A 25,649-nucleotide genomic window follows, 5' to 3' on the forward strand; every position below is an offset into this window, starting at 1 on the left:
CAACAATAATGAAAGGTCTCCACCCTACAAAGGTAAGTCTATCCTGTCTCCAGATCCTTCCAGAACGGGGGTTGGTGGGTGGGTTCATAAGAATGAAGGGCGAGATGATCTACAAACATGGAACGTTATGGCGAGTACATAACTTCTTTATGTTCTGTAGTTCTATCTCGCCTTCATTCTTACATATGGGACAGCGTCCTTAGCACCTTATTCTTGGGTGGCTCATGAGAAAATACTCCTGAGTACCGTGGAACCAAAGTAGGGTCTACCCCTTGAGGTCAGGTCCAATTTGTAATCAGTAATAAAGGTATAAGGGGTAGCCCAAGTTGCTGCCGCACAGATACTATCAACTGGAACCCTGGCTTGGAAGGCAGCAGATGTAGAATGGGATCATGTAGAATGAGCCTTAATCTTGAACAGTAGAGTTTTCCCATTGGATAAGTAAATTAAGGAAATACAGCTCGAAATCCAATTAGATAGGGTCACTTTAGAGACTGGCAGACCTATTCTGGATTCAGAAAAGGATACAAATAACTGGTCTGACTTTCTAAGTTCCTTAGTCCTGTGAAGGTAGAACGGTAACTGCCTGTGAACATCCAGTTGGCGAAATTTGTATTCTGCAGCGTTAGAATGATTAGGAAAAAACACAGGTAATTCTATGGTTTGTTTCAAATTAGTTTGAGAGCAAACTTTGGGGATAAAGAAAGGATTTGTATGAAGGGAAACTCTGTCTTTGTGGAAAATCAAATAAGGAGGCTTAATAGACAGTGCTTGTAACTCTGATACTCGTCTAGCTAATGTGATGGCTACTAAAATCAAGGCCTTCCAGGACAGAAACCTCAATAGGCATGAATGTGCGGATTCAAAGGGTGGTGCAGTTAGTTTGGACAGAACAAAGTTCAGATCCCAGGGAGATACTGGTTCATGAAAGGGAGGTCTCAGCAAAGTAGTGCCTTTAAGGAAGGTTTTACACAGTCTGTGGGACATCAGGTAAGATTCATATTGTCCCAAATGAAAGTTATATATCGCTGCTAACTGGACCCTAATTGTGGCAGCAGCAGAACCCTGATTGAAAAGTTCAGACAAAAATTCTAAAACCATAGGGATGGAAACAGTGCAAGGATCCACATTCCTTTCTTTAGCCCAGATAGTAAACCTTCTCTATTTGCTAGTGTATAATTGTCTAGTGGAAAGTTTATGCGAAGACTTAAGGATGTGGGTCACAGCAGGTGAAAAATCATGAAGCCTGACTAGGAATGGAATTGGAGTAGCCATGCTGTCAAATTGAGGGTGTGGACGCAGGGGTGAAGGGAGCCTGACATGTGTAGCAAGAGGTCTGGCACTGGGTCCAGAGTCCATGGATCATGTAGTAGGTGAGGCTCGAGAAAGGGGAACCAAATCTGTCAAGGCCAGTAAGGAGTGATGAGGATCATTTTACTTCCCAATAACTTTGCTTTCTGTATCACTGGATATTAGCAGAAAAGGAGGGAATGCATTAATGAGTCCCAGAGGCCAATCATGAACGAGTGCGTCTCCAGGTGACTCCCCTGGAGGGGGGATTAGGGAGAAATAGCTGCTGCATTTGGCATTAATCGGGCTGGCAAAGAGATCGCAGCAAGGCTGTCCCCATTTGCAGAAGATCTGTTGCGCTACTTCCTGATTCAGAGACCACTTGCGAGGCATCAAGATTGCCCTGCTGAGTTTGTCGGCTATCACATTGATTGTCCCCGGGATGTGTGTTGCTACTAGAAAGCGTTGGGAAGATATCGCTCACTTCCAAACATGAATAGCCTCTCGACAAAAGGGGTAAGATCTGGTTCCTCCTTGCTTGTTTAGATACCATACCATTGACATGTCCGATTGGATTGCTATTGTCCCTAGAGGAAGAAAGTCGTGAAGTGCTTGCAACACTAGAAGCACTGCTCTCATCTCTAGGACACTGATATGCAGGTGAACCGCGTGATCTTGCCATGTGCCTTGGACAGTCCTGCCTAGATAATGCCCCCCCCCCCGCAACACTATCTGTGAAGTATCCGTGGTCACAGTAGCAACGGGTTGGCGAGGAAGGAATGGAATGCCTGTTGTCAGCTGATTGGGTAGAATCCACCAACGAAGGTCCTTTTTGCAATACTCTGTATGAAGATATGGTGAGAAAAAGGCAGTTGTTGAAAGGACCACTGGGAAGATAGAAGCCACTGGAGAATTCACATGTGCAATCTGGCTAGAGGGACTAGAGTTATGGTGGAGGCCATGGTCCCTAAGAGTTTCAGCACTGTCTTTGCCTTGACTTTCTGTAGAGGAAATAGACTTAGAATTTGTTGCCTGAGGTTTTGAATTCTGTCTGCAGGCAGACGAGCTAGCATGGCGATGGCATCTATTTCTGTGCCTATAAAAGTCACAAATTGAGAGGGCGATAGGTCAGTCTTTTCCCAATTTATTGTAATCCTCAGCTGGGAACAGAGCTGGATGGTTGAATCTCTGGTTTGTAGGAGTAGGTGCCTGGTGGTGGTGGTCAAGAGCCAGTCGTCCAGGTACGGAAACACTTGGAATCCACAACGTCTCAGGTGATCTGTCACTACATAAAATGCCATACATCTGGAGAACATCCTGGGGGTGGAGGTGAGACCAAAGGGCAGAGCATGAAATTGGTAATAGCTGGCTCCCAGCCGGAAGTGCAAATGACTCCTCGATTCTCTGTCCATTTTTATATGGTAATATGCATCTTGGAGGTCTATGGAGCACATCCAAATGTCTTTCCCTAACAGAGGGAGTTATAGACTGCAGTGTCACCATCCAGAACTTGGCCTTCTTTACGGATTTGTTTAGTTTGCTGAGGTCTAATATGGGCCTCCTGTTTGTTTTGGCACTAAAGAATCTGGAGTAAGTTCTGAATCCTATCTGGTCTGAGGATGGTTTGGATGACTCTCTTTGCAAGCAACTTTTGAACTTCTACAGTTGCTTGATCTCTGTGATTGGGTGGAACATCCAGGATCTTCTTGGGAGTGTGGGGTGGAAGAGAAAAGGGTATGGAGTAACCTCTGGTGATTATTCTTTGTACCCATTTGTCTTGGGTGATGTTTAGCCAGGCTTCTCGATACAAAGATAGGTGACCCCTGATTGGCTCCAGAGAAATGCAGCCAGGCCCCACATCAGGAGCGCTGATATGGACAGCCTCGAAATGAATCGCAGCCTCCCTGGTTTTGTGGACCCCCCCTGCCTCTAGGGCGATGTCTACCATTAGCTCCTCCTCCTCTGCCTCTGAAGGAGGAGTCACCCTGTGCATCTGGGAAATATCTCAGACTTCTTGAACCACATCTTACCACCTCTCAGACCTTTGGGATATGGTCTAGACGGGGTAGTAAAACGTACTCCCATGGCAGAGAGAGTTTTCCCTTCTTGTTCGCACCTGGTGAGTGTATCTTTTACCTTCGGTCCAAACAATGAAGAACCATCAAAGGGGGTGGTGTTGGTAAAGGTAGACTTGAAAGGCTCCACAAAATTACATAAGCACATCCAGGAGTGTCTCCTAAGGGAAACTCCTGAACCCGCTGCCCTGCTCGCTCCATCTGCTGCACAGATCAGCCTCATGGAGGAGTTCACAAAGGAATACAAGGTGGACAACTGAGCAGACACCTTCTCAGGGACTCCTTCAGTAGATGTACCTTGAAGAGCATCTCCTAACTCTTTGAGAAGATCTCTGAAGCAAAGTAAAATGTGTGAGGTAGGTCAGTGATCTGAGAGTAAAAGCCGCTGAAGAAAAGATGCACTTCCCGTATCGATCCATCGTTCAAGACTCCTTATTTGGTGGATGGACAGATGAAGTCTCTGCTAGCTCTTTCTTAGTGGCCGCCGCCACCACCATGGCATCTACGGGCACACCCTTGGACAAAAAAATCTTTCTCTTTCAGGGCAAACAGACATTTATTGGGTCTTCTGGGAACTGGCTCCATGGCATCAGGAGTCTCCCACACCTTCCGACTAACCAGGTCTAATAGTTCATCAAAAGGTGGAGACACCCAAGAGGCTGAAGGTTGAGACCCGAAATCCCTCAGGTACACTGACTCCTCATCAGAAGGGGTGACAGTGGGCCAGCCACCTCTCTGCTTCAGGATCTCTAAGATCAGAGGAAGACTTGGGAGACCCTTCTGACTCCTCGAGGGTCAGTATCCGAAGTAATGGACTCATCTGGGGAGTCTACATGCTTTCTCTTACATGTCCTCTTCTGAGGGGTCTCCTCAGAATGATACTTTGGGGAGGTCTCGGAAGACTGGGGGCCACCCAATGGGGGCTCCTGAGGCTGTGGATCTCTGCTTTCGAGAGAGAGAGTAGGTGCTGAGACCGAGGTTGTTGCTTGAGGGGAGAGCATCAGTACCATTGTGTGGAGCTGAGTGAGACAACACACTCATCTCGAAAGCAGATCTCTCTGGCTCCAAAGACAGCCGCAGTTCTGAGGAAACGGAGGTAGTCATCAACTCCAGAGCAACCGGCTCTGAGATGGATGTAAGATCCAAGCTCACCCTAGCCGACGCACCGAGAGGGAGACTCAGAACTGATGAGGTTCGGGTCCAAGTGTCCCTGTTGGGGCCGACCAGTGAGCTTTGGCTCCTAGACACCACGGACAGTGCCGAAGGTGTCAGAGCAGAACTCGGCTCCGAGACAGCCACGAGGGAAGCTGGAACAGAGGATTCCACAACAAGTGGCACCAAAATCACTGGCTCTGAAGGCCCAACACGGCTTGGAGGAGAAACCACAACAGGGAGGATGGACTTGGGTGGCTCCAGAACCGACTGGGTTGGAGCCAACAGCAATTTGGGCAAAGCAGATGAATTCAGGAGTCTAAGCACTTACTCTCTTCCACATCTTCCTCTGACAGGCTCTTGGAGGATCTGGATGACAGGGTAGGCAATCTGGATCTCTGTAAAATTGGAGATCTTAAGGTTGGGGAGACCGGCAAAGGATCTCTGGACCGGCTCCGATACAATTTTTCAGTAGTCTGCTCCGTAGGGCTTGGGGCAGACACTGCAGTGCCATCAACTGGCCTCGTGGACAGTGGAGCTGAGGAGGTAGAAGTCTTGTCAAGTTTGGATGGTTTCTGAAGAGGTTCTGATACACTGCTCCAAGACAATATACACAATTACTATGGCCATCTGTAATTGACATCTTCTGGGAGCACTTTATGCATTTTTTCGACTCTTTAGACATGCTGAACTAAGTGTAGCTTTTGCCTTAGCTATATAATACAGCAGGTACACCACAAGCACAACGAGGACTAGATCCTCTAACTTAAACGGGCCTAGCCCTAACAAGCACACACACACACAAAGGGAGTAAAGAGAACTAGGTCCTCTAACTTAAATGGGCCTAGCCCTGTGGAAAAGGAAATATGGCAGAGGACTAGGTCCTCTAACTTAAACAGACCTAGCTAAGTAGGCTAAGTCATAGGAAAGCCAGAAAATTAGTAGCAGGTAAAGTATAGAGCAAATAACACTGCACGCAAGCTATAGATGTCTAGAAACTAGAGCTCTGATATAAATGCGGGCCCACAGAGAAAAACTAACAAGGCTCAAAAAACACTGCACACAATATTATATATATATATATATATATATATATATATATATATATATATGTGTGTGTATATACATATACATACACACACACACAATAAGTGAGAGAACGAGGTCCCAACTAAAACGGACCTATGAAATACCAAGGTTAATATAAACTAGCACACAGGATACCAAAACGAGAACAAGGGCCAACGGCCAAAATGTTCTGAACCAGTAACTAATTTAAAGAGCAAAAAAACACTTTTAAACACTACTAACACTACTAAACACTAGCTAATAAGATAACTAGTTATATAATCGGTAAATCGATAATAAAGAGAAAAAATTTTAACTTAGCCACGGCCAAGAAAGAAGCACTTCTGAACTTGTAGACGCAGCAAATGAAATTTGGGGATTGCACTAATGCACTATGGGATACCTACCTAGCCACGAGCCAACTAAGAGACTTTGAGCTTTGTAATTGGCCGAGTCGGAGCCAAGGATAGTCTCCGAACCCATATGTAAGAATGAAAGCGACGCAGGACTACAGATCAATTGTTTTACTTTCAATTGCTGTTTTTTTTTCCCATTTTAGTGTCCCTTCCAAACATTAATCACGAATCGGGGGGGGGGGGTATATAAAATAAATAAATAAATATGCTTTACAGTCCACCCACAAGTTTATCAAATCAAGTCGTCTTTCTTAGTCACTTTTCCTTGCAAAGCCATATTTTGCAAATGTGATTCGATACTGTGTAGTTTCCCATTTATTCATTAATTTCGGTGTTGCTGATCTTTTTCCTATTCATCTCCATCACCCAACATCAAATTCCAGTTCAAGTCCAAGGTACTCCTGATTCTTCGTCAACTCCTGTGCTGTCTTGCTCTCTCTCTCTCTCTCTCAAGCATTGTCCTTTGGAACACTGGAAATGGTTTCACTGTCAGTCTCTCTATGCACTTTACTGACAGAAGAATGAGAAACAGCGTCCCCTGCTGCTTGCTAGCTCACTTTTTTGGATAAACATTTTTATTTCCCCCTTAGTCTCTTCTGCATAACAAAATGTCTTTGATCCTCCATGAAAAATATTCTGAAGACAGCTTTATACAGCAGCTTGAATCTCACACTTGACTCTCAATATTCCCTTAGTGCTAGGATAAATTTGTCTCTCTTCTGCCTAGTGTATAGTCAATAATCATTTTCCACAAGCCTTCTGCTGTCTCCAGTTTTTAATATGTTTCTCTTCTGACACAGTTTTGTCAAAATCAGCTCTTTCTGCTGGTATGATTGCATCTTTATGAATATAATATAGGTCTTGGCTGCTTTCTCATGGACAGGTTTGGAGCATACACTTGATAAGCTCTTTTAATTAACAAATACTTTTGTGCAGCACCAGTCCAGTTGCTTATCTGTACTTTTATAAAATTAATACAGTCGATTCTAGTTTCTTTGATATAGCATAAACTCTCAGGTTTTCTCTGTGTACTCTGCCTTCTAACTCTATTTTTTTTTAAAAAAGCTGAGCTTGAGAAGCCTTATACTGACAGATTTTTTTTTCATTTCATCCTCTGCTTTTTGCAGTTTTATTAGTTCATCTGAACAGCTAGTTAAAGCTTCTTTCATTTTCTCAGCCTTTTGTTATTTCTGTTGATATATTCCTTTAAAGTTTTATTTATTTTATTCACCTCTTCAGTACTTTTGATTTATTTTGCTTTTTTGCTGAAGAGCTGCAGAATCCTTCCCTGGTAGTGTTTTCTCTCCACCTTTTCTGATTGATTTTTTTTAGGCTTTCTAAATTTCTTCTTTGGTGGCATCCAGGCAGTACACACACTGAAAGTGAATTTTACCCCTGAAAGACAGTCTCAATGGCATTCCTTCTTTTCAGTTTATGTTTTCACACTGGGAGAGTTGAAGTTAAGCTGTTGATCAGTGTGCAGCCATCTTGGAAGTCCTAAATAGAACAGTTGAGCACAAAGTCCCTTTCAGCATGTACCTAGCCAGACATACTTTGCAGCTAGGAATGCCCCAAAGGATACTAATGAAGATTACTGAACTAAAGACGTTTACCCACCAAGCCAGACTAGAAGTCTTATCCTTAAACTCGGTCTTTCACAGATTCCTTTAAAAAGATCTGTGCTTGGCATTTCATGACATCAAAGACCCCACTCTAATGGATCTGATATACTTTCACAGGATGAATAGCTATAAAAGAATCCAGTCCAAGGATTTGAGCTTACACCAGCATAAGTAAATTACACTGTAGGGTTAGATTTATTAGCCACTAATAGTTACCCCATCCCTGGAACAAATTACACCTGCATGTTAATGATAGTAGCACCCTTACATCCTTTAAGATTAACCTTGATGACTGTATGGGCTGTAAAAGCTCATTCCTGGTCTAACAAGTTTTGCCTTCCTGGAAGTGGAGGCACATCTGAAGAGTAGCATTTGGCAAGTAACAAATGGTCTTCAAACTTACTTGGCTTGTAGTTCCTATCAGCCTAGGGGTATTAGAGGTACGACTGCTGAATCCTACACAAATGCACTTTATAAGCACTTACACGAGTGCATGGATCGTGCTATCCCTAACAGAACTAAGATGCTATCCTCCAAAAAAAGGAAGATAATCTCGTGGTCCCCTGTCATAAACAAACTCTACAACAGAAGAAAGAAACTGTTGCAAAAAAGAGTAAAATCCCATGATTGGAGGAACTCCCTGGTCAGCCTCAGTAAAAAGCTGGGATCCCTCATAAAATCCTCCAAAGCTAGTTACGAAAACAAAATCGTCACTGATTCTAAAGTCAACCACAAAGCATTCTATAGCTATGTCAAGAATCTCAATGGCAACACTCATATCTGCTCTGAGTTACAGCACAATGGCACTAAATATACAGAACCAACTGATATTGCCAAACTCCTGGCAGATAGGTTCAGTGCTAAATTTACCACCTTCTCACCCCCTAAAGGGCCCATCTCTATATCAGAAGAATGCAAAGTTCCTATAATCATGGCTGCACAGGTAAAAAACACACTCTCCAAAGCCAAGAAGACAGCATTCATGGGACCTGACAACATCCCAGGCTGCGTTCTACATGAACTACAGAATGAACTGGCACCCTACCTAAGCACCATGCTCAATCATAGCCTCATCTCAGGCTTTGTGCCCACTGAATGGCACACAGCGACAGTTATCCCACTGCACAAAGGGGGAGCCACCATGGACCCCAGGAACTACCGCCCCATTAGCCAAATGAGCCTGGTCTGCAAGGCCATGGAACTTATAAACAAAGACATTGGTAATCTCCAAACTCTGAACCCCAACTGGTTCAGGTTTGTAAAAGGCAGATAATGTCTCCTAAACCTGATAGACTTCTTTGAAGCAGTCATCAAAGCCGTAGACGAGGGTAAGGTGGTTTACACAGCCTACCTAAATCTCGCCAAGGCTTTTGACACCATCCCCCACTCTGGAATTATAGATAAACTCACTAAACTAGGTATAAATCCCTATGTCACAAGATGGGTTTTCAATTGGCTCACTGACAGAACCCACATTGTGAAAGTAGCAGACTCCAACTCCGACTTCAGACCAGTAACAAGTGGAGTACCACAGGGTTAAGTCCTGGGTCCTCTCGTTTGGTATCGACTTTTCCGAAGTACAAGCTAACACAGAAGGTCTTTGGCTAACGAAGTTCGCATATGACTGCAAACTAGGAGCCATAATTGGAACTCCTAACGATATCCTACAAAAGGGCTTCACTGAGACAGATGCCTGGTGTCAAAGCCATGGCCTCAAGCTCAATGCCAAAAAGTACATTGTCATCCCCTTTGATAAAAACTCTGTACCCATGAGCTACCACATAGGAGGTAGTCTACTTAACACAAAGTGTGATGAGACCTTGGGACACAGGTGGACAGTAGTCTCTCCTTTGATAATCACATCGCCACAGTAGTCAGGAAATCCTTCTACGTGGCACACGATCACAAAAGGTTTCTCATCCAAGAAAACAGAGGTCATTGCTCCCTTCTACTTGTCACTCATTAGACCCATTATAGAGTACAATGCCCCTTTTGGTATGCATCTCAGAAGACATCTTCAACAACTGGAAAGGCCACAGAAATACCTCACAAAGAAGATTACTGGCCTCAAACAGATGCCCTACACAGAGCATCTCAAAAAAACTCCAGCTTTACTCTTTTGCATATCGCCTACTCAGAGGCGATCGCTGCCTACCATACAAAGCTGTGTCAAACCCAGAGCTGTTGGACATGCTCCACTTAAAGAAATCCCAATCCCCCCCGAGCTAAATACTCTGGGGACCTAAACCTTGTCACCACAATAAACAGAACATGCTGGAGGGATAGAGTCCTGTCCCAGAGACTTCCCATACTCTGGAACAAACTACCTATCTATATCAAACAAAGCTCCTCATTAGCACTCAAGAAAAATATTGATGATTGGATGGGAAATAGGAAATTCACCCCGGGGATCACCTCTGCCTCTCTGCCTGACAGGGGCACAGGAAAATAATTTTCTTGGGTGGCGAAAGCCAGGGTACCTTTTTGTCTAGGCTTATATAGGCCCTAGGGTCAATAGCCTAGTACCTACCTATGAACCTACGAATAGTACCTACCACACAACTCTGCATTTAGATCAATTTGACTACTTAACAAAAAGTATTCTGAACAGAAAACACATTGTAGTGATAGGTACTCTACAGAGCATCTCCTTTCTGTATTGCTCAGCTTTCTGCTGATACATACAGCACACACAGTAAATCTCATCTTGAATGTATTGGGATAGTACTGCCCCTAAAACCACCTGCGATATGTCAGAATACAAGATAAACTGTTTAGTAAAATCAGGGCTTACTAACACTAGTTTCATAGAAAGGTTCTGTTCTAGTTCATTAAACGCCCCATCTGCTTCAAGAAACAACTGCACATTGATATGAGCTTTTGCCCCTTGTGACATCATAGGGCAGGCAGAAGACATATTTTGACAGAATCTTCAATTGTACCAACCTAGTGCCAGGTAAACCTTCTTCTATCCCCTAGTAGAATGTACAGGCCAGTTTTTATGGCCACTAAGTTTTCTAGTTGGGGTTTTACCACTATTCTTCCCATAAGGTACCCCAAGTAGTTAGTTTTCACCATACCCAGTTTACTTTTCTTAGAATTTCAGTTAAATCTGTCTGTCTTATGGATTCTACCACAGCCTGTACTTGAGGACATGAGATGTGTAGTCCTGTGAATGAATATGCACTTCATCCATGTATGCTGCTCTATAATGTGAATGGGGCATCATTACTTTATCCTCAGCCTCTGAAAAGTGGCTGTGGCTGCATGTAGGTGAAAGGGTAACACCTGTACTGAAATACACCATTAGATGTTATAAAATCTGTTTTTTTTTCTTTGGAAGAGTGGATAAGTGGTATCTGCAGTCCCTTCATCAAATCTAGTGTTGTTGCCTTCTCCAGGCTCTATATCAACTCATTAATTTTGTTAACTGAATAGCTATCAAACTAAGAAATACTATTCAGTTTCCTAAGGTTTCTGCTAAATCTGTTACTTTTATGAATCTTACTGACCATCACCTCTGATATCAATCCTTGATAGGGAAGGCAGTCTCTAACATGCAGTCCAAATATATCCTTGGCCTCTTCCCATTACATTTCCCCCTCTAATTATTTGCTCCCAGTACCTCAATTCCTTTACCAGTTTTCTCCAGTAAATTCTACCTCCCTCTTGCCTATTCTTGGTACTTCTAATTGCAATCATCCCTACTGGCAGAATCTCCTTTCTCTATTCCCGTGTTGGCTTGGTTCTTAAAATACTTTCTGCTACTTTATGAATATAATATATACTTTTAAATACTGTCTTTTCCTCTTTCCATGTTTCCTTAGCAATGGCAAGCAACTCTCTCAGGTAAATAGCATACAGTATTTGAACAATCAAATTTATGCAGACAAGTCACACCTGGGTGTGAATGAGTTTACGCAAATTGGGTTGGATGTTACCTCGCCCATGCTTGTGTTTGTTATGTATGACGATATGCACTATTGTCCCAGATCCTGGCTGAGGTTCAACAAGCAATCCACGTTGGCTCTTGACACTTGGTGTTCTTGGGTGATTGATTATTGGTTTATCAGAACCAGAGGAAAGTTCATAGTGAGAGCGATGCTGTGAGTGTCTCTATTAACCAAAAAAAAAAAAAAAAAAAAGTCAGTGACAACCAGTATATTTTCCAGAAATAAATCTGTATACAAAATGCATAGCCATTTTGTCAAAAAAAAAAAAAAACACAGAAATGTGTATTAAACTGACATGCCATATTAGGACAGTGCACAAAATTTTTATGACCACTGTATACCTCAAGCTCACATGAAGAGGAGCAACTGAAAGGGGAAAAAAGTAAATAAAGGCATGTGAAATGAACACAATATCAGACATGTTGATAAAGAAATAGCCCCAAAAGGAAATTATCAGCAATGACATTGAGAAAGAAATAGCCCCAACAAGAAATTGTCAGCAATAACTTCCATACTGAAAAAGTCCCTAAAGAAGCACCCACTCTCTACAAGTTTGATCTTAGGCAGTCTTGATAGGAAACTACACTCCCGGAGCAAACAAGTTAGCCAGCTATAAACCTGTAAAACATGTAATAAAGGATTCGTAGCCATGGACATGAATTTTCCTGCTATCTATGCAGCTAGCTTGGTGGATATAGGCATCCTGAGACAATGCAGCAATTGCCTCATATACACGGACAGCCACCTAATTCTCCAACAAATGGATAAGGCATGTGAGAGATGTGGCTATGTAAAGTCATTTGAAGCAAAAGCACCTATAATATCAAGCAGGTTTGATGCATAGTACAGCCACCTCACACAGGAAGGACCAGACACACAGATGCTGAGGCTCTTAAATGTAATCTCCTCAAACCACAAAGACCTTTCAAACACACCACTCTAAAACATGCCCTCAGTAACATCCAGAGCACTCAGTAAAAACTCAGCCAATCATGACACATACTGCCACATTTTACACTATCTGAACGTCTAAGCCCCTAAGGCAAACCATCACACAACCCAAAAGTTTGGTCATAGGAGACACCATTGTGAGGTACGCAGCTGGCCTACTGATCAGGATAAGTAAGGAGAGAGTCATGGTCATCAGGGACCAGGATCCACCAAATCATGCATGCACTCAGGTCATTGGATTGCAAGTACCAGAATGACTCTGTCCCAGGACTATATGAACAGACACATGGTGGACCTCTTGGACTGTGTGCCCCAGGCTGATATCAAGCTAGAACCAAAAAAGCACAGCACAGCAACTGAAAGAATACAACCTTTAATGACAGTTTAGCACTTTCTTCCCACATCGTAGGGACTTCCTCAGAACAATCTATTCACCCCCACCAAGCCTTTAAATAACACATCAATTAATCAACCAATTAATTACACAAAAAATACATAAATTCAATTAATTGAGCAAACATTAAAAACATACATAATACATTAAAAATGTATTTATAACAAATACACATCTATTAAACCAAAAAAATATTTTATCCTAAAATATTTTTCAATTTTAAAACACAAGATGGCAGCAACCTCATTAATGCCTGGATACTAAGTTGCGTTTAAAACCAACTGCCTTTTTAACTCACTTATATGCAAATGTATGTCCATATTTCTTCCCTGGGAATCCTTAATAATTTGTTAAGAACTTAAATTCGTGGTCAGTATGTTCTCCAATATGCCTACTTAATGCATTAGTCATCCTACCATGTCTAATGTCCAATAAATGTTCAGCAATTCTGTTCTTAAAATACCTACTGGTTTTCCCTATATAAAATATGGGACATTCTTGACACTTCGCTACATACACCACATTGAGACTACAACAATTGTAATGCCCATTAATAAATATAGGTGTACCATTTAACTTATAACAATCACCTGTTTCCAGAATATGGGGACAGAATGTACACATCTTACAATAACAGAGCAAAAGGAAATTTTAAGTGTAACTGCTACTTCCTTCAGCACTTGTCTTCAAAATGCTCTTAAATGATCTGTCCTTTCTATAACTATCTTGGGTAAATCACCCACTCTCTGCCCTACATTTGAGTCATTTTAAAATTTCCTAATTATTTTTAATAATTTCTACTATATCATTTGCATCCAAATTAAATGCGGTAATAAAGCTCAAACTATAATCATTATTTAGTCCTTCTCCAGTATTTTAATACATTACACCAGTACCATCCCCACCTGCCAAAATCGGCTTGCATATACCCATCATGCGCTTATGTTTAATGTCTAAACTGATTTAACGCAACAACGCCTGTGGATAGCCTCTCGTGCTGAAGAGTTGCATAATGAAATGCAACTCATCAATAAATTCAGTATCAGAGGTGACCATCCTGGCAGCCTGAACCATCTGCCCCTTTACTATCGATTTTGGAGACAAGTGCTAAAGGAAGTAGCAGTTACAATAACAGAGGGAATTTTAAGTGTTGGATGTGTACATTCTGTCCCCATATTCTGGAAATAGGTGATTGTTATATAAATTAAATGGTACACCTATATTTATTAATGGGCATTACAATTGTTGTAATCTCAATGTGGTGTATGTAGCGAAGTGCCAACAATGTCACATATTTTATGTAGGGAAAACCAGTAGGTATTTTAAGAACAGAATTGCTGAACATTTATTGGACATTAGACATGGTAGGATGACTAATGCATTAAGTAGGCATATTAGAAAACATACTGACCACAAATTTAAGTTCTTATTCAACAAATTAAGGATTCCCAGGGAAGAAATATGGACATACATTTGCATATAAGTGAGTTAAAATGGCAGTTGTGTTTAAATGCAACTGAGTATCCAGGCATTAATGAGGCTACTGCCATCTCATGTGTTTTAAAACTGAAAAATATTTTAGGATAAAATATTTTTATGGTTTAATAGATGTGTATTTGTTATAAATACATTTTTAATGTATTATGTTTTTAATGTTGGCTCAATTAATTGAATTTATGTATTTTTTGGGGTAATTAATTGGTTGATTGATTAACTGATGTGTTAAAGGGTGGGTGGATGTGAATAGATAGTTCTGAGGAAGTCCCTAGGAAGTGGGAAGAAAGTGCTAAACTTAGTCATTAAAATCTTTATTCTTTCAGTTGCTGTGCTTTTTTGGTTCTACAGTCTTGTTTCAGAGGAGGTTTGTTTTAGTTGGTGTGGCACAGCTATGGAAGGGTCAGTTACTAATGGTGACCTTATGGAGTTGTTACAGCAGATTAACCAGCAATTGGCTGTACACTCCACTCAAATAAAAGTATTAATGGACAAAACAACCAGTTTGGCTAACATTTTTGGTAGCTTAGGCTACCCCTTAACCTAGCCAACACAACATTCTTAACCTGAACAGGCAGTTCAGCTAGTACATGACTCAAATTCAAGTAATGTGGAGAATTTGAGTATTAAGGACTTTGCTGCTATTAACAATGAGTCGGTAATCTGGAAAAATAAGAAATTATGTATTTACCATAACGTTCCATGTGAGTTGTTACTCTCGCCTTCATTATTACTGATGGGTTTGGTGCCGAACATCAGCTCCGATTCGGCCAAATAGCAAAGCTCGAGGTCTCTAACAGCTTGAGGCCAAGCCCTATCCCCACTACATTACCCAGATCTTGTTTGCTGCCAACCAGAGTAGAAACCTATCCCAGATTTCGAGAAAATCATACATCCAGGGTAAAAGGAAATGTCTCCAAGAAAACCAAAACCAACCAAGTGATACCGCTTGTGCTTCCAAACATAGGAAGGGGGTAGGAGGGAGGGCCGCAATAATGAAGGCGAGAGTAACAACTCACATGGAACGTTATGGTAAGTACATAACTTCTCAATGTGAAGTTGTTCAATCTCGCCTTCATTCTTACTGATGGGTAGCGTTCCCAGCACCACAATCTTGGGTGGCTCACGGGAGTACCTGTTTCAGGACAACAGACCCAAACGAAGCTCTGTCCCTAGAGGCCTTGTCCACTTTGTAATGAGATATAAAAGTATGAGGATTTGACCAGGTAGCAGCTGCACAAATAGAATCTATAGGCCAAGAAGGCTGCAGAAGTAGAAACCACCCTTGTAGAATGAGCCTTGACTTTGTTCTGTAATGCAATACCTGCTTTACTGTAGATAAATGAGATACAGAGAGCCATTTTGATAAGGTAGGTTTGGACACAGGTATACCTTTTCTTGAATCTGAGGAGGAGACAAACAGCTGATCAGCCCTTCTGAGATCTTTTGTTCTGTCCAAATAAAATCAAAGTTGTCTATGCACATCAAGTTTGTGAAGCATATATTCCAGCTGGTTTGAATGATTAGGGAAAAAGATGGGTAACAATCGTCTGATTCAGTGTAAATTCAGAACATACCTTGGGTAGAAATGATGGCTTCATCTTGAGGGAAACCCTATATTTATGATATACTAGGTAGGATGGTTTGATGGAAAGGGCTTGCAATTCTGAAATTCTGCATGCCGATGTAATAGCCACTAAGAATATAGTCTTCCATGAAAGAAACTTGAGCTCACAAGAAGAGGAAGGTTCAAAGGGTGGAAGAATAAGTCTGGAAAAGATTAGATTTAGATTCCAGGGAGTAGTGGGAAATCTGATCAGTGGTTTTAAGTGCATAGTACCTTTCAAAAAAGCCTTGGCCAGCATGTGAGACGTGATACCATTTTCGGCTGCCCCTAAATGAAAATTAGAAATAGCAGTGAGTTGAACTCGAATGGTTGCTGCTGCAGCTTCTTCTTTAAATAGTTTACTTAGGAATTCCAGTATATCAGCTATAGATGCCTGGAAAGGGTCAAAATTATTCTGTTGTGCCCAAATGGAAAACCTTTTCCACTTACTGAGGGTAAAGTTTCCTAGTAGATGATTTGTGTGACGACAAAAGGATATGTCGTGCTTCTTCCGAAAGATTCTGGAACATGGCTATTCTGGGAATTGGAGCAGCCAAGCTGTCAGTTTGATGGACTGAAGAAAGGGATGAAGAGCTCCTAATGAATGGGTGAACAGATCCAGCACTGGGTCCAGGATCCACAGGTCCTCTAGTAGATGAGGTTTCAGAAAGGGGAACCAAATTTGATGAGGCCAATAAGGGGCAATTAAGATGAGTGTCCTGCCCAGGAAACTGGCTTTCTGCAATACTTTGGGGATTAGCGGAAAGGGGGGGGGGAGCATAAAGGAGTCCTGGAGGTCAATCATGGACCAGAGCGTCCCTCGGTGGCTGACCCTGTTGAGGAATCAGGGCAAAGTAGTTGCTGCACTTGGTGTTTGTGGAGGTGGCAAAGAGGTTGCAGCAAGACAAGCTCCATTTGTGGAAAATAATTTCTGCTACTTTGTTCTTGAGAGACCACTCATGAGGTAGCAGAATGGCTCTGCTGAGTCTGTCTGCTATTATGTTGGATTTCCCCGAGATGTGCATTGCAATCAGCAAACGCTGAGTGGACTCTGCCCAATTCCATGATCTCCCAGAGCCTCTTGACACAGGGGTAGGATTTGGTTCCTACTTGTTTGCTGATGTACCAGACAACTGACATGTTGTCCAACTGGACTGCAATTGTGCCTAGGGGAAAACAGTCCTGAAAGGCCTGCAATGCTAGAAGAACCACTCTCATCTCCAGGACGTTTATGTGAAAATGAGTCGTGAGTCTGCCAAGTGCCTTGGGCTGTCTGTCCCTAATAATGCCCCTCCCACCCGATCAGGGAGGAATCTGTGGTCACCGTTGTGACTGGAGAGTGAAGAACACATGGGTGGCCCACAGTCACTGTTTCCAACTTTAGTCACCAGTGGAGGTCTTTCTTGCAAGGGTCAGTAATCAAAACTAGATTATTTAAGGGTAGTTCCTGAAAGGTCCATTGCGTGAAAAGCAGCCATTGAAGAATGCGCATGTGGGATCTCGCAAGGGCTATTGCAATAACTGCTGCTGCCATCGTGCCAAGCAGTTTGAGAATCTGTGATGCTGGTACTTTTCACTTTGACAGGAGATCCACAATGTGTTGTTGGAGGACAATAACCCTTTCGGGAGGGAGCTTCAGGGACATGCTGACCGTGTCTAAGTCTGCTCCTATAAAGACTATATGCTGCGATGGCAATAAGGCAGACTTTTCTAAATTTATCATAATGCCCAGCTGTGAACATGGATCCCTGGTAGTGTCCCTTGCCCAAATAAGCAGATGCCTGGTGGGGGCGGTAAGGAGCCAGTCGTCCAAGTAAGGAAACACCTGAATTCCTGAATGTCTCAAGTGAGCTATGACCACTGCCATGCATTTGGTGAACACTCTGGGGGCTGTAGTGAGACCAAAGGGCAGTGCCCTAAACTGGAAATGACTGGCTCCCAGCCAGAAGCACAGAATATCCCTGGATGGCCTGGCCATTTTTATATGGTAGTACGCATCCTGTAGATCGATAGAGCACATCCAATCTTCCTTCCCTAAAAACGGGACAATGGACTGAAGCGTGACCATCTGGAACTTCGTCTTCACCACATATTTGTTGAGCCTGCTGAGGTCCAGAATAGGTCTCAAGTCCTCTATCTTCTTTGGCACCAAAAAGAACCTGGAGTAAGTTCCGGATCCTTGTTGGTCTGCTGGAACTGGCTGGATGACTCTCTTGTAATAGTTTCTGGACCTCTACGGATGCCACATCCCGTAGACTGGGTGGAACATCTGGGATTAATTTTGTTGGTCTGGGATAAGAGTGAAAAGGGATGGGATATCCTCTGGATATGATGTTTTGTACCCATCGGTTTTCTGAGATATTTAGCCAGGTGCCTAAGTACAAAGACAAATGTCCCCAGACTGCCTCCAGAGCAGGACAGTTTGGGGGCTCCTTTCAGGAGCGCTGATAGGGTTTCCCAAGGAACTGATCCCTGTCAACCTGGCTCTGCAGACCCCCTCTGCCACATAGGTGTCTTCCACCATTGCCTCCCCCCTTTGCCCCTAGAGGAGGCTTCACCTTGTGAGTTCAGGAAGGCTCCTTGGGTCTTATGGAACCACATCTTCCCACCCCATTGACCTTTTGGATAAGGTCTCGTAGGAGTAGAAAAACAGACTCCAACGGCAGATAGAGTCTTACTGTCTTGCTCACATGTGGTGAGGGTCTCTTTTACTTTTGGTCCAAATAAGGAGGAATCATCAAAAGGGGCATTCACAAACTACTTAAAGGGTTCCACAAAAGAGCAAAGGTGCATCCAGGAATGTCTCCGCAGAGCAATTCCTGTACCCGCAGCCCTACTCGTTCCATCAGCTGCATAAGACACAAGGCACATGGACGAGTTTACAATGGAATTGAGGGTAGCAAGCTAAGATGTCACCTTGTCCATCACCGAGTCGGCTACTGCACCCTGGAGAGCATCTCCAAGCTCCTTGAGGAGATCTCTCTGTAGACGGGTGAAGTGGGTCCAGTAGTTCAAAGACCAAAGTGTAAAAGTCGTAGAACTGAACATGCACTTCCTGAATCTGTCCATTATCCTAGACTCTCTATTAGGAGGATGAACAGACGTAGAATTCTCCGACATCTCCTGTTTAGTGGCTGCCACCATCACCATGGCTTCAACAGGTATGGGTCTAGATAAAAAGGCCTTGTCATGGGGTGCTATGTACTTGTTTGGCCTTCTAGGAACAGGCTCCATAGAATCTGGTGACTCCCATGCCTTTCGAGATAAAAGATCCATTAACTCATCAAAGGGCGGAGACACCCAAGAGGTGGAGGATTGGGACCTGAAAGCCTTCAGGAGCACAGATTCATCCTCGGTAGGGTTTTGGGGCTACCAGTCCCACCTCTGCTCAAGGATCTCAAGGATATCCCCGAAGGAAATATCCTCAGAGGGGGACTGGGGGACCCTTCAGATTCCTCCAAATTGGTGTCCGACGTGATGGATTCCTGAGAGGAATCTAGATGCCTCCTCTTACATAGCCTCTTCCGATGGACCTCCTCAGTGGGAATCTCTGGGGAAGTCTTTGAAGAGCAGGGTTCCTCCCAAGGGGATTTCCTGAGGCTCTGGGTCCCTATGCTTATGGTGAACCTGTGGTAGTGGAGAAGAAGCAGGCACCTTTTTGGAGGAGGTGGCCATATCAGAGGTTGTGGAAGTCCTGGGGGACAAAGCCCTCCTCATGGCATCGAAAGCCCCATGGCTCTGATGCAAGGAAGCACCTGGGTCCGAAGACACAGAGGACTCCTCCCGCACCAGAACCGCCGGCTCGAGCCCGAGGTAGGAGCCAAATTCATCTGTGCCGACACCCCAAGTGGAAGATTCAGAACATATCGGTTCGACTCCCCCCCCCCCTTCGGAGCCGACAGGAGTGTGTCGGCTCCCAAATTCCACAGCTGGTGCATAGGATATCAGGGAGGTCGGTACAGACAGCTCAGAGGTGAGTGCTGGCACCAACAGCTCCATCAACAACTGACAGGCCTCCTCTGGCTTTGAAGTCTGAGTGCGAGTCGGAGGAGGAGCAACAACAATAGGAGAGGACTTTGTCGGTTCCGAAGTTACGAGAGTCGAAACCAAATTTTTGCAAGCGCCGGGTCCTGTAGAAGTCAATGTACCACTCAGTCCACACCTGAATTGGATAGTCTTGAAGCCAGAGAGGATACCACTGACAGAGCAAGTGACCCCAGAATCGGGGACCTCAAGGTAGGAGACACCGGTTCCAGAACTGGGGACCAGCTCCTACCAGCAACCTGAACGGTCGGCTCTGATGGCAGTCGGGCCAAAACCGTAGCCTTTTTAGATGACTTTGGGACTGAAGAGCCATTCGGTGCTGAACCAGATGACGATGCAGGAGAAGATGGTTTTGGCTGACTGGACGCAGAGTTCAAATCCGACTGGAAGGCTGTTTTAATCAAGCTCCTCTCAACCAACTTACACTTTCTCTCAGCTAAAACCCTGGAGCTAAAGCCATGGCAAATGGAGCAAACCTGCTGCAAGTGTACCTCCCCTAGACAGTACACACAAGTGGAATGGCCATCCATTATTGACATTTTTTGATTGCACTTGGGACAGCGCTTAAATCGCGATTTAGCCTTTTCTGACATTTTGGTTCAAAAACAGTAAATCCAAATAAGTCTGAACAAAGATATATATATATATATATATATATATATATATATATATATATATATATATATATATATATATATATATATATCTTCTTGTCGGTTATAAACTAGTTATAATAGCAGCAAAACTAACAAGAGCCTAACTGGCTAACAGTAAGTGCAAAAAACTGCAGCAAGCCTAACCAGGCTGGGATAGAGCTATGAACTATCACAAAAGGCCAACGACCTTACTAAAATAACACGGCCATGCCCAAGAATCTTAACACACTAAGAAAACTTATCTAACTGGATACAAGTCCAAGTGGACAAGCAGCCAACATTTTTAGAACTACTAACCACTATATAGAGAGAAAAAGGGTAGATTTTATAAATTCACACTTACCTATCCAATAAACGGCCAAGAGCTGTAAAGAACACCCGATCAGTTGCAGTGGCAAACTACATCTGGGGAATGTAGTGGTGTATTGTGGTATAGGGCTTGGCCTCGAGCTGTTGAGACCTCGAGCTTTGCAATTTGGCCGAATTGGAGCCGATGTTTGGCTCTGAACCCATCAGTAAGAATGAAGGCGAGATTGAAGAATTTCACATCAATGGTTTTGACTTGCACTTTGAAAGAGGGAGTGGGTGGGTCCACTCAGCATGAATTGCTGACCTTAATGAAGAAATTGAAACTGTTCTAAAAAGATATGCTGGCTTTAAAGAAGCTTTAGATGTAGATTGCATATCTTGAAAGGAATATAGAGTCGGAGCAAATACCGCAAGGTTTACAGATATGGAAATATCCCAATGGTGCAGAAAGTAATCTTGACCTCCTGAATGAACTGCGTGTTTTATCAGATGGGAATTGAGCCCATGAAACTGATGGTAAAATACAACATCCTAGCAATGGATAGACTATATAAAGAACTTGTGGAGAGAAATAGACAAACACAGGATGATTTGTCTTTTGAGTGACATAAAACCAATTACACCAATGTTTTCTCCCCTGTGGACAGTGTTTGTGTTACTATTTTCTTGCGGAAGATGAATAAAATTAAGAGGGATATGAACGAGTATTCCAAAAAGAATGCATACCCATATTCAGTAGGTTCCCATGTCAACAGTCGTGAAGGAGCCAATAGTGAGTTACCTGAAGAAGTGACCTCAGAGACGAGGTTACATCATCAGCAATGCACGTGTCCCCAGCAGTTCAATCAAGCAGATGATGGAGTGAGGCATTCCGAAAGGCTGAGGAATAAAGAACAGCAGCCCCATTTTTCAGGGAGAACATACAGGGACTATGTAGTGCAGGGGGCCAGAACGAATAATGGAAGGCGTCGGCTGCAGAACAACTAATGGACATGGCTTTGGCACTTATGAATGCTGTAAGTGTTAACAATGACTATACAAGCTTTAATTATGATGCTGGACTTGTTCAGGAAGCTAACAACTGTTTTTTCAACACTAGGGCTCATGTTTTTGATGGTATGTTTAACACTGATGAAAACGTTGATTTAGTAAGTGAAAACAATGTGGAATATAATGATAATGTGTGTGAGCAATGCTTTAGGCAATGTATGCCCGGATTCAGATGCAGCGATATATCCTTTTGATAATTATGATGAACTGGCAATTGTTTTTGAGCCTTGTATAGTTTCTAATGAAGCCCAAGATTTCAAATTGTACAATTATTCAGGTAGGACAATAGGTCTGCAGCATGCTAACCTTTTGGACAAAGGCTTCACTTTTGCTCCCAGTAGGAGGGGAAAGATAGCGGACACCCTTATAGATCTTAAATGTTTTACGCGCAAACTGAATTTAAAGTATGGTTTAATGACAGTGACCATGCATTAGGGACACAGGCTTAAAAAAACAAGTGTGTTTAATCCCCCCTTGAACAATTTAATAAGAATGTATGAAAAAGTTAGTGAAAAGGAAATCAGACAGGTATATAAAAAAAGGGATAAAAAATATGTCAGCAACCTAACAAAAGCAGAGGAAGAAATGTTATGTGATTTGGCTAGGGACACTAGTATAGAAACAATGAAGCCTGATAAGGGTAACAGAGTGGTCATTATGGATAAAGGGATTACCTAAATGGAATGAATGTCCTATTAATGGATGGTACTTATGTGGAAGCATCGTTGAATGAGATTCACATATCATACAAAAAATAGATTTATTTTTGGATGATGTTATACCAGGGACAAATAAATGAAGATGAATTTAGGTATATGATGAATCAACACCCCATGGTACCCAAATACCCAAAACCCATAAAGGACTAAACAGCCCCTAAGTTTAGGCCAATAGTGGATGGCAAATGTTCAAAAACTTGCTTTATTAGTAAATTCTTGGATATTAACTTACAAAAAGGGTTGATGGCCTTTCCTTATATAACTAGAGACTCATGGCAATTTTTGGAAAGGTTGGATAAGATGATAATAGATGAAAGTATTATTATGGTTACCACTGATGTTTGCAACCTGTTTTCTGTTATACCCCATCAGGAGGGTTTGGAATAACTTGAAATCCAGTTAATAAAGACAGGCTTATATGACTAAGATCAAATAAACAAATGTGTTGGACTAATGGAAGTTGTGCTAAAAAATAATTTATTTCGAAGGACAATATTATAAGCAACCAACAGGAGTTGCAATGGGGGCCAGCTTGTGCTCCCATTTTTGCTAATTATGTTATGTCCCATTGGGAAAAGCAATTTATTATGGAAGGGATATATTCATCTAAGATCTAATATTATACTTGGTTTCTGGATGACCTGTTTGTTGTGTGGAAGGGAACTGAGTCAGAACTACAATTTTTTTTTAAGTATATTAATTTGTAAGCGGACTTTTTAAAGTTCATATATTCTTACAGTGGAACACACATTTCTTATTTAGATGTGACTTGACATTAAAAATAGAAGAGAAAAAGTTGATGTCAGCCATCTATAGAAAGCCCACCTTTTCAAATTTGTATTTGGAATACGACAGCTGGCACCCGTCCCATCAGAAAAAAATCAATAGTAAAGGGGCAGATGGTTCAGACTGCCAGGATGGTCACCTCCGATACTGAATTTATTGATGAGTTGCATTTCATTATGCAACTCTTCAGCATGAGAGGGTATCCACAGGAGTCGAGTCAAAATCAGTGAAGAAGTTGAACATAAGCGCATGGTTGGTATATACAAGCCAATTTTTGCAGGTGGGGATGGTACTGGTGTAATGTCTTACAATACTGGAGGAGGAGGACTAAATAATGATTATAGTTTGAGCTTTATTACCACATTTAATTTGGATGCAAATGATACAGTAGAAATTATTAAAAATAACTGGGAAATTTTAAAATACAACTCAAATGTAGGGCAGAGAGTGGGTAATTTACCCAAGATAGTTTATAGGAAGGATAGACCATTTAAGAGCATTTTGGAGACAAGTGCTAAAGGAAGTAGCAGTTACAATAACAGAGCAAAGGGGAATTTTAAGTGTAGGATGTGTACATTCTGTCCCCATTATCTGGAAACAAGTGACTGTTATAAGTTAAATGGAACACCTATATTTATTAATGGGCATTACAACTGTTGTAGTCTCAATGTGGTGTATGTAGCGAAGTGTCAACAATGTCCCATATTTTACGTAGGGAAAACCAGTAGGCATTTTAAGAACAGAATTGAACATTTATTGGACATTAGACATGGTAGGATGACTAATGCATTATGGAGGCATATTAGAGAACATACTGACCACAAATTTAAGTTCTTAGTAATTCAACAAATAAAGGATTCCCACGGAAGAAATATGGACATACATTTGCATATAAGTGAGTTAAAATGGCAGTTGCTTTTAAACGCAACTGAGTACCCAGGCATTTATGAGGCTGCTGCCATCTCATGTGTTTTAAAATTGAAAAATATTTCAGGATAAAATATTTTTATAGTTTAATAGATAATATTTGTTATAAATACATTTTTTAATGTATTATGTTTGTAATGTTTGCTCAATTAATTGAATTTATGTATTTTTTGTGTAATTAATTGGTTGATTAATTGATGTGTTATTTAAAGGCTGGGTGGGGGTGAATCGATTGTCCTGAGGAAGTCCCTACAAAGTGGGAAGAAAGCGCTAAACTTGGTCATTAAAGGTTGTATTCTTTCAGTTAATGTGCTGTGCTTTTTTGGTTCTACAGTCTTGTTTCAGAGGAGGTTTGATATCAAGCTAGCACTTGGCTTTTTCAAGGGTGATGTTACAATATGTCCAAAAGATGACTGACTTTAATATTTGGCTTAGTTTTTGGCGTCACTCCAAGGGGGTACACTTTGTGAACAGACACTCTGCTTTTCAGGGATAGTCTGCATCTCTCCCCTCTAGGCTTTTGAATATTAGATAAAATATTGTTCTTCCCCATTGTGGTCTTTTTTAGGCAATACCAAACTGACAAAACTTCTGACATAGTAAAACCAATCATAGAAAAGATAAAGGTGTCAATATCAGGAGCCTAAACAAGAACCTCCACTCCTTCCAAGCTCTTCTCACCTCAGAGAATGCAGATGCTTGTGCTGTTACCAAGACATGGTTTAAACCTCGGAGAATGCAAATGCTTGTGCAGTTACCAAAACATGGTTTAAAAGCCATGGATAGCACCCCAGCAGTGCAGGGCTACAATGTATTCCACACATTTAAAATAGCTAATGCACAGATAGGGACTAAGGCTGGAGGTGTCTTGATATACATCAAAAATAATCATACCACAAGGCTTTTCAAACAAGATGATGTGCTTGAGCTTTTCCATGTCCAAATAACCACAGGTAGACTCATATTACCCTTGCAAGCTATAGGTCTCCCTTCTATGACCAAGGAAAGGCATAAACTTACTGGAATAGTTCATATGTTTACTAGGGGAAAAAAAGTACAGTTTTGTACCTACCATAAATGTAGATGTTCGAAGATCCACATTGCTGCAGTCCTAACACTTGGGGTAGTCCGCTGTCC

The 25,649-nt window shown here is 42.1% G+C and overlaps 1 protein-coding gene across 1 annotated transcript in view; it reads right to left on the reverse strand.

Annotated features, from left to right (window-relative positions):
* The window catches only part of CHRDL1 (chordin like 1), a gene marked incomplete in the record, with an annotated part of 1,250,701 nt that overhangs the window by 722,047 nt on the left and 503,005 nt on the right, over positions 1–25,649 (reverse strand). Inside the window, 1 exon segment of the mRNA XM_044057267.1 lies at positions 11,565–11,739. Coding sequence (XP_043913202.1) covers positions 11,565–11,739 — 175 coding nt within the window.

This window comes from Protopterus annectens, chromosome 15.part0 (genome assembly GCF_019279795.1).
Source record: "Protopterus annectens isolate FY-2018-M chromosome 15.part0, PAN1.0, whole genome shotgun sequence".
NCBI classification, from domain to species: Eukaryota; Metazoa; Chordata; order Ceratodontiformes; family Protopteridae; genus Protopterus; species Protopterus annectens.